This window comes from Hemicordylus capensis, chromosome 3, assembly GCF_027244095.1.
Source record: "Hemicordylus capensis ecotype Gifberg chromosome 3, rHemCap1.1.pri, whole genome shotgun sequence".
In the NCBI taxonomy this organism is placed as follows: domain Eukaryota; kingdom Metazoa; phylum Chordata; class Lepidosauria; order Squamata; family Cordylidae; genus Hemicordylus; species Hemicordylus capensis.
The window spans coordinates 323,641,733-323,652,163 of record NC_069659.1 but is presented as its reverse complement, the minus strand read 5'-3'; the positions used below and the strand labels follow the sequence as shown (position 1 = coordinate 323,652,163).

General features: G+C 44.8%; 1 protein-coding gene across 1 annotated transcript; it reads left to right on the top strand.

Moving 5' to 3' along the window:
- The first annotated feature begins 202 nt into the window (after nt 1–202).
- Nucleotides 203–10,144, top strand: STRIT1 (small transmembrane regulator of ion transport 1). Its single transcript, XM_053312928.1, has 3 exons — nt 203–244; nt 9,737–9,837; nt 9,930–10,144. The coding sequence occupies exons 1-2, from the start codon at nt 232–234 to the stop codon at nt 9,829–9,831; spliced, it is 108 nt and encodes a 35-aa protein (XP_053168903.1). The 5' UTR covers nt 203–231; the 3' UTR covers nt 9,832–9,837; nt 9,930–10,144.
- The last annotated feature ends 287 nt before the right edge of the window (nt 10,145–10,431 follow it).

Below are 10,431 nucleotides of genomic sequence, written 5' to 3'. Positions count from 1 at the left end.
TTTTCTGACATAGTGTATTGCTCCATAGAAGTAATAGTCAGAGTGCAATAAAAAGCATAAGACCCCAAATTTCTGACTTTTCTGACTGTTGGATTGCATAGAACTGGCACTACTGAGGGAAGCAGATGCAATGCATTCCAAATATTGCTCTATTTAAAGCATCGGAAAGCTCAGAGATGCAGCTGCAGAGTCAAACACTAAATCAGTTCTGTTTGGACGCACCAGAGAGGAATGGCAGTACCAGGTATGATGAAAAGCCAAACATGTTAGATCTATTATTCATGTGTTCATAAATTCATGTGTAAGAGCTTAGCCTGGGTGTGCTGTGCTGCTACTTTTCTGCTTTGCATTTTGTGTCTTAGGTCTTTTATTTTCCCTGCACAATAATCCCATCTATGTTTTCCTCTGGATTATTATTATGTTCTCTAGATTATCAAAAGTACTTTCTCTTCCTCCTGATTAAGTTTGATGGGTTTGTCAGTTTTCTTTCCACAAGTCAGTTTGGAAATCCAGCTTTGGAGGTATACTTTTTACTTAGAATAATCCTCTGGATTATTATTAATATGTTCTCTAGATTATTAAAAGTACTTTCTCTTGCTCCTGATTAAGTTTGATGGGTTTGTCATCTTTAGCAGCATTGTTTGCAGAGGTGAGAAAGCCAGCTCCCTTAAGTTGGGGAAGCAAGCAAGATGCTAAAGTTTCTTATGCTGCAGATGAACTTAATCCATGTACCTTTAAATTGTTCCACCATTTAAACATAACAAAATTGCAGTGGATATTAAAGGTTTTGAAGTGCAGTCAGTGACTGCCACGATGCACAGCCTATTGTCTCCATAATGTTCTGCCCCAGGGCTGCTGAGGAGTGCAGAGACAGCCCCAACACTGCTTTGAAGCAGCAATTTTGGCAACTGCATTTCCCGAGGTTTTCCCATGATTGCGAAAGGAGTAGCTTCCAGAAATGCAGCATTTGCAATTGCTGCTTCAAAACAATGTCACTGCCTTCAAATTCAGCCTTTGAAGGCACCAGCAGCCCCAGGGTGGACCATTACAGAGATGGTAGATTGCGCATGATGTCAGCCACTGTATACAAAGTTTATACATTTCAGGTCAATGTGAGAAGGGATGTCAAAACTGTTTACATATTGAAGGTATTCTCATGATCAGTGGAAAGTGGGCTGAGGGAGTTTAGCCCGCTTGCCAAGGATCGTGGGAGCCACCAGGCTTGCAGGTGAGCCCGGTTTCCCCCAAGCGGGTAGCCTGCTCAAATACCACTCCCCTTAAATGAGGTTAGCGGACCGAGTGCTCCGCTAACCCCACTTTTTAAAATCGTGTATTGCTGCAGTGCTCTCCTCTTTTACATGAGGAGACCCCTGGCTGGAGGCTGCAAGCAGCCTCCTGGGCTTGGGGGTCTCTCCAGCATGCCCCGTGCATTCGTGTGGGGCATCCTGGAACTTCCAGGGGCTGCACAGCCCCCAATCCCCACAGCCCCCGCCGGCTCTGTGACGGAGCAGGCAGTCATGTAGGTGGCCGATCCGGCCACCCGGGGCTGCATTAGTGAGCGTCTGTGGGGAGAGCGGGCTAAGCCTGTTCTCCCCACAAACCCAGAGAGTCTCACTGATCATGAGACTTGCCTCATTGTGTTTCATTCATTCATTCATTCATTATTGTTCATATAGTTATGAGTAGATTTCTCACTTATTGGTCAGCAGCCAGCGTGGTGTAGTGGTTAGAGTGCTGGACTAGGACCGGGGAGACCTGAGTTCAAATCCCCATTCAGCCATGAAACTAGCTGGGTGACTCTGGGCCAGTCACTTCTCTCTCAGCCTAACCTACATCACAGGGTTGTTGTGAAAGAGAAACTCAAGTATGTAGTACACTGCTCTGGGCTCCTTGGAGGAAGAGCGGGATATAAATGTAAAAATCATCATCATCAGTTGGCATTTTATATGTATCAATGACTATCTTATTGTTACGCTTATCCCACTCCCCTGAGTAGTGATAGGTCTTTGCTTTGGATCACAGAGCTTTGGGCACCTTAGGTGTCTGGTAATTATGTTATTTGGGATTTTACAAGTTGAGCCTAGTAGAGGCAAGCAGATGTCTATAAACAAGCAAAGCGACTGTACCTGCATCAGATTCCCAGAGAGAGAAACTGGATGACATCCAGTACAGAGTTTGGAAGGTGAAGCAGGAGCTGTGCCCTTGCAGCAAAGGCGGTTCCAAGCTGAAGGCTTGTTGAGCAACAGAGCACAGGTGCAAGGGGTGGGGCAGTGATTTTTGCTACTCTCCCCTTTCTCCTAAAGTGCTCTGTGGCTTCCAGGAATATGTCCCTCAGGGTCACACAACCAAAGAGCAAACTAATCAGGAGTGGCAAATCACCAAGCATGAAACGCCTGTGTTACAAAGCATGCTTACTGACAGACACAAAGGGATCTTTGCACCAAAGGGCCAATATGTGTTGGAATCAGTGATGTCACAGGCATCCATCAAACAATAATACAGTTTATTCATAAATATTCACACAAAGCAAAAGGGAATTAGCAATCAGATGAATAAACAAGGAATTTCCACTGATCATTCAGTTAATAAACCAGGCAGAGCAATTGTACATTTTAAATTACTGAGTTTGGGGGAAAGAACTCCTAGACTATTAGGAAGCAGCTATTCTGTGTGTTGAGAAGGCTGGGGAATCTTGACAGTGGAGCAAGGGGAAACCCGAGAGTGGTGGATCTGAGTGAGCGGGAGAGGGGAAATACCAGGGTGGGAGGGGGAAAGAGAAGAGTGGCGGGGCTCACTACAAATCAGTGATGGAGGTTAGGCTGGCATGAAGCAGAAGGCAAAAGAGTGAATTTGAAAAGTGGGGAAAGATTGTGAGGAGATTCTCACGATCAGCAAAAAGCAGGCTAAGGGAGCCTAGCCTGCTTTTTGCTGATCGTCTACTGCCACGGGAGCTGTGCGGCTCCCGGCAGGAAACCCTCCTAATTCCAGCTCCCCTTAGCTGAGGTTAGTGGAGCGAGTGCTCCGCTAACCCTGGCTTTGTGATCGTGTATTGCTGTGGCGTGGCTTCACGCCCCACACAAGGAGACTCCCACTGGGAGGCTGAGACAAGCCTCCCGACCCTGGGGGTCTCTCCAGGATGCCCCACATGCTCGTGTGGGGCATCCTGGAACTTCCGGGGGCTGTGCGGCTCCCGATCCCCGTAGCCCCTGCCGGCTCAGTCACGGAGCTGGCAGTCATGTGGGCGGCTGATCCAGCTGCCTAGGGCTCCGCGGGTGATTGTCTGCAGGGAGAGCGGGCTAAGCCTGTTCTCCCCGCAAGCCCCCTAAAAGTGAGTCTCACTGATCGTGAGACTCGCCTCTGTGTCTGACTGGAACAGGTTGAGCCCTTTCTCATAATCCCATGAGCGAGCTTGAGGGCGGGCGGTGGGGAAGGCTGCAGCAGCTTGCCTTCCTTGCAGATGATCTGGCAGTGTTGCTGGATGTGCGGATTGTACGCCCAGACAAGTGGCTGCTGCCCCAGGCAGCATGGAGGTTTGGGGGCCAGGACGCATCTTCCCGCCTCCCGGAAATCTGACAATGCACCACGCAAGTCCATGGTGCATTGTGGGGATCCCCCCCACAGGCTCGGACTGGCCCACAGGACAACAGGGCATATTCCCAGTGCACCCCACCCGTGGGGCACCCATGCGCCCTGCCGCACTTGGCAGCAGTGAATACTCCCACCCTTAAGTACCCATTCTGCTCAAAACTGGGCGCCCTCCCCACATACATTCCACTGCCCTCTCAGTGCCCCCATTCCAGCCCTGTCCTCGCAGTGATGACTGCTAGCCTGTTCCTGTGTCAGCACCAGCTGAGAGTAGTTGGCACTGGCGCATGAGCAGTTAGTCTGAGTTAAGGGTGCACTCCACACGCGATTTGGGTTTTTCATTGTGCATTGGAGCCTAGCCTGATTTATGTCCGGGGTTTAAAAAATCCACTTTCTGCATCTTTTTTTTTTTTTTTTTTTTGCAAATTAGAAATATCCGATATGCCTCATAACCCACAGTACCTCACCCCACTTAATCCCATGGCAAAGCCTGCTCTCTGGAAAAGTTCCTCTCTGTGAAGAGATCCTGGATCTTGGCGTGAAGATAGATTGGGGAACAGAGACCGGTGCTGCCATGGAGTCTCAGAGAGACAATTCTTCAGGCCATATTTTCTCTGGGTTACTGCCGTCAGAGAGACTGTGGTTGTAGTGACTGTTCTCAGTGCCATGTTTTGGGCTTCTGTTCTTATGCCACAAACTGAGGCTGGTTGAACAAAGGAATTTGTAGAAATCCTTTGTGCTGTAAAAATAGATCTATTGAGTTGGCCATGTCTGAAGAATGGGTGACAGAGATATTTTTGCCTCTTTCTTTCTTTCCTAGGATCTTTGATTAGATGGATTCTATTCAGTGGCAAGTTTTGTCTTGTTTTTCCTATAAAGGTCGGTGGGTGCCCACCAACTTGCTTATAGTTCCTACTCCCATAAGAAGATTCCAGAACCTCTTATTAGGCTCTTTGTGCTGCAGTTGTCACACCAGTTTTCTTTGGCCATATTTGGACTTTTGTGGTCTTTAACCTGGGATAAGAGGTTTTGAACCTCTTGATTAATTAATTTAATGGCTGGGGAGAATATCCTAGTCAGGCTTAGTGCCCTTAACTAGAACTTAGAAACACATTAAGGAGGTAGTTTTCCCCTCACATTATTGCATGCTGGAGTAGGTTCCGCAGAGTGTTTGTGTAACAAGCTGTGTGTGTGTGTTTCCACTCATGGATCCTCCAAAAAACCGCATTTTTTCTGGTTTAGGAACATAGGAACATAGGAAGCTGCCATATACTGAGTCAGACCATTGGTCTATCTAGCTCAGTACTGTCTACACAGACTGGCAGCGACTTCTCCAAGGTTGCAGGCAGGAATCTCTCTCAGCCCTATTTTGGAGAAGCCAGGGAGAGAACTTTGCTGCTGTACAGTGGGACCTTGAGTCATTGCTTGGGATAGGGAGTGGGACAGGGAGACACACAAGAGTGAGGTGTGTTAAATGAGGACCGCTTCCAACACCACCATCTTGAAGGATAGCAGGGATGAACCTCCAGGGAGAGGGAGTTCCAGAGTTTCAACAGAGCAGTGGAGGTGACTCTGTCCTAGATAGCTACCAGATCTACTCAGACGATGATATGATGTGTATCTGCACTTTTCCTGGAGGCCTCAAGGGTCAAGCAGGATCATGTGGGAGCAGAAGATTCTTTATTTCTTCTAATGCCAGAAGACAACTTTTAGAACTTGACCATTCAAGTTCTAAGATGAGCTACTTTCCTTGGAGTCCTTGGGAATGTTCCCATTTGTGTTCTGAATATTCCCATTTGCCTTCAGCATTTAGCCAATAAAGCCCTCTTCTGAGACTGGGGTAGAGCCCAGCTGTAAATATTGTCTGTTTGCATTGTATTTTGTTTTATTGTGTTTTAGCATTGATTATTGATCATTGTATTGGACATATTTGCTACCTCTATTCTTGCTGGCCAATGGCTGTAATAAAATTGATGATGATATTGTCTGCTTGCCCTGTCAAAACTCTTTCAGCATGAAGAAGGAGCTTTTCCGTGGTAGCTTTGTCTTTAAAGAGCTCTTTTTTAAAATAGAGTTTTCAATAGAGTTTTTCATCGAAGTTTTTCCACTATTATTTGTGTTCAGAAAGAAGGCACAACAATTATGGATCTGCTTAAACTGGTTGCTTTATGACATTAGTTTTAATGGTGGGCTTTGATATGGGAAATATTAATCCTTTTCTAAGTACTTTGGTTATCAGTTAGGGAGAAAGGCAGAATCTAATTTCTGGAATAAATAAACAAATAAGCTGATCTCGTATAAAGTTCCATGGGTGTGGCTTCTTGGGATATGTATTCTAGCAAGCAGCACTCATGTCTACCCTTCTGGTGTGCCAGCTGATGATCTGCATGCTTTTAATGATTCCCCTGAAACAATATCTCTCTCAGCCAGCTGCTCGTTGCCTGATGACATATGGTGGGCATAGCAGTCTCTCTGACCCTTCTGTTTTCATTAACATAATTCAACTAAACTGGAGCTCCGTTGAGTAGCATCTTTTACAAGCCTACCCTTCTATGTGTGTATTTATGTATGTATGTATGTATGTATGTATTGATTTTTGAAATTTGTAGACAGCCCCAAATTTCCATCTCTGGGTGATTTACAATAACATAAAACAGATTAAAAATGAAAACCTTAAAAACAATTTAAAACCACAGTACAGTTAAAAAGCTTGGGTGAAAAATTAAGTCTTTAGAGACTTGTAAAATGTTGTTAGAGATGGAGAGGCTCTTATTTCATCAGAGAGTGCATTCCAGAGTCTCGGGGTAGCAACAGAGAAGGTGCAGCCACAAGAGGAAGCCGGTGGCAATTGTAGATGAACCTCTCCAGATGATCTCAATGGGCCATGGGGCTCATGGTGAAGTAAATGTTCTCTTAAATATCCAGGGCCTAAGCTATTTAGGGTTTAATAGCATATAGCCAGCACCTTATATTTTGCCCAGAAACTCAATGGGAGCCAGTGTAACTCTTTTAGTATAGGACTAATATGGTCTCTCCGTGATGACCCAGAGACCAACCTGGCTGCCACATTCTATACCAACAGCAGTTTCTGGACTATGTACAATGGCAGCCTCATATAGAGTGCATTGCAGTAGTCAAGTCAGGAGATTGCCAGCATACGTACCACTGTTCTGAGGTTGTTTATCTCAAGAAATGGACACAGTTGGCATATCAGCCGTAGGTGATAGAAAGCACCTCTGGCCAATGCCTTAACCTGCCTGGGACACCAGGGAGAGGTTTGGATCCAGAAGAACCCCGAGAGTGCATGCCTGTTCTATCTGGGGAAGTGTGACCACATCCAGAACCAGCCACCACCCTCTCACTTACTTTGCCCAACCATGGAAGTTTAGAGACAGGCTATAGTTGCTTAACTCCAATGCAGGCTTCTTCAGAAGAGGTCTAATGATTGCCTTCTTAAGACAAGAAGGCATCCTGCCCTCCCTCAGAGAAGCATGTATAATATCTACCAAGCCTTCTACAACAACCCCCCCCCGCCTGGGAATATAAGCCATGTCGGCCAAGGGTCAAGAGTACAAGTGGTAGGCTGTACCATTCCAGCTTGTCCACATCCTCAGGAGTCTCAGACTGAAACTGATCCAGCCTAACTGCAGTAATGGTGGGGTCTGCCTGAAGTCCACCTGAATATGAGATATTTTATTCACAAAGATAACATATTTTAAAGTTCTTGTTCATAGCTTTCAAGGGCTCTGCTAAGTTGTCTTCATATAATTTGCCAAAATATATATTGCTAGTTCTAATGGATGTCATGATGGATGGATGGATGGATTGTGTGTGTGTGTGTGTGTGTGTGTGTGTGAGAGAGAGAGAGAGAGAGAGAGAGAGAGAGAGAATGAGAATAAGGTTTGTACTTCGCAAAACCCTGTGCTTGGAGACATATTGCATCCTCTCTACAAGAGGGGTTCCCAAGCTGTGGTACTCCAGATGTTGTGGAACTACAATTCTCATCATCTTTAGCCACAATAAATTGTGGCTGAGGATGATGGGAGTTGTAGTTCAGCGACATCAGGAGTCACAGCTTGGGAACCCCTGCTCTATGAGATACCCACATCACCAAGAGAAGCCCAGGATTTGCTCTTATTGTTCCAGTGTCTGCAATAGTAGCACCTTGCTTCTTCTCATAGGAGTGAATGACAACCATTTGTTTATACAGAAGACAGTAAAGAGTTGTACTCTGAAGTACCATTGATGTTGGGTCTATCCCTGCACCATCCTCTGCTGATTCCAGCCACTGGGTGGCTTCCTAAGACCTTCCAAACGTTGTTAAGCTGGGAACCTGAGGTTCCTGGTGAGTGTATGCTCCCAGCAGGTGTGTCATTTGAACACGTCCAAGTCCAGATCCTGGGCCATGTTGTCGAGATTCTTTCCACTTCTGCCTGTGTTCTATAACCATGATTTTAAGTTGGGTGGAAGAACTTGGGAGAATCTTGGTAATGTGGCACAGGAACTGGACTTAGGCGGGTTTGGTTGACAGGCCTGCTGGTAGGTAGCATGTGTTCATTTCAAAATGAGCGCAGGTAGTAAAGTCATTCACCCCAAAACAAATGCATGCATGTGCAACATAATTTTTGAGAAATTACTTATGCTCTATAAACCAACCTTAACTGAGAAACTGAGAAATATTTATCAATAACTAAAGCATAGGCTAAGAAAACAGTAAACAGAATAACAGTATCTTATGCCGCGAGAGGGAGAACCTCTCAATTTGAATTCAGGACAGCAAGTGAGGAGCAGACAAACAAACTGCCACTCCACCCCAAAGCCAGTACATAGACACATTCAAACATAGACAAGCATGTCCCACACAAACAGCTGAGACAATGTCTATGGCAAAATCCAAACAAGACGGTGTTAGGCATTTATGTCTGTGTGTGCAAGGAGGGCCTGTATATGGCAAGGACCCATGTGTGAATGCAATCATGGGTCCTCTTTTCTCTCTGCACACAGTCATACATCGTAATTTGCATCTCTCTGTGAGATACATCCACTGAGAGCTTAAGATTCAGAAAGCTGTATTCACACCACGCATAATTAATCTATGGAATTCTTTGCCATGGGATGTGGTGATGGCCATCAGCTTGGATGGCTTTAAAAGGGGCTTAGACAGATTAATGGTGGACACGTCTATCAAGGACTACTAGCCTGATGACTGTGGGCCATCTCCAGCCTCAGAGGCACGATGCCTATCTATACCAGTTGCAGGGGAGCAACAGCAAGAGAGAGGGATTGGACATATGTCTTGCCTGTGGGCTCCCCAGAGGCATCTAGTGAGCCACTGTGTGAAACAAGGTGCTGGACTAGATGGGCCTTGTGCCTGATCCAGCAGGGCTTGTTTGTATGTTCTTATGTTAAAGGGCAGAAGCTCACTACTTCATAGGAACCTTGCTGGATACTTACAAGATCTGAGAGTGGGCCCATAACCCCCCCTTGATAATTAAACTCACATGTACCCTCCAAGAATAATTGCCCCTAATATTTTAATGTGGAACCTATGAAGGTTGAAGCAGCAAAGAGCTAGGTGAGACTAGGAGCTCTTTTACCTGCTCTGTACAGGTGCCTCCACTGTTGCACTTTCCTTCTGGAAAAGGTCATGGAGGAGGGAGGTGCTGATGATATTTGGGGATCTGAGCAATTAATTGGGGACCTGTGCCCCATGGGCCACTCCCTGCTCCTTCAGCCATGAGTGTTGTAGTCTACCTTTCATAGATAAATGTTAGGTTCATCTTATGTCGGGGCTTTTAAGAGTGGTCAGTGGTCCATCTGGTGGACCACTATGGAAAACAGGATGCTGGACTAAATGGGCCTTGAGCCTAATCAAGCATGCCTGTTCTTATGTTCTTAAAATGCAAATCTGAATGAATTTGAACTCAGAAATGTAAAAAAAATATCATTTCATTACTGTGAAATGCTGTTTGCACTCATAACTCATTGGGATGACAGACTGGAACAGAGGATTACATCTGTTCCATCTTCCTGCATTCATTTATGTTTATTAGTATGTCAGTAACGTACACATTCCTCTTTAAAATATGTTAGACTTCAGAAATTATGTCTCATTACTCATGTAAATGAAGCCTTTATTATCTTTCTTCAGAGCCAATCCCATATTCCCGTTTGGTTGTACCTGCCCTTCTCTTGATTGGCTGGCTTGTGGGTTGTGCCTTAATGGTTTACTTTGTCTTCTCTTAACAGAGGGTAAGTGGTTGTTATCTTTCATGCTGTGGGAGTGCATGAGGGATTGTAGGCTTCAAAATTAGAGTTTATTAATTATTATTTCTGTTATGCAGGGAAGAAGCCTTCGTGAAAGAGCCTCGCAATTGAACGAAGATGTCTATTTTATTAAAAGCACAGAATGCAGATTAGATGTTAATAATAATGATAATGATAATGATACATATACTTTTTGTCTGTAATTTGTCTAATAATAACCAAAGCAGTTTTTAGAATTTATGTAACTTTGAATTAAAATTGCACTGGATGGTTGGTGACAGAACCAACCTTAGTCAAGTATCTCTGTGTTCCATGTATTCAACCACAACATGAAAATACACACACACATACACATACACACACACAAGAATGAATATTTAAGTTCTATAACTCTGAACAACTGAGTTGTCTTAGTGATATTTCATTAAACATATTTCATGAACAATTCTCTCTTCAAAGCTCCATAATAATTTGCCTATTACATAATGTTAACTACATATTCATTTTGTTTAAATGCAATCACAGAAATTGGACACTTATTTAGAGGACAGAAGCCTGACAAAACTCTATTCTTGTTGG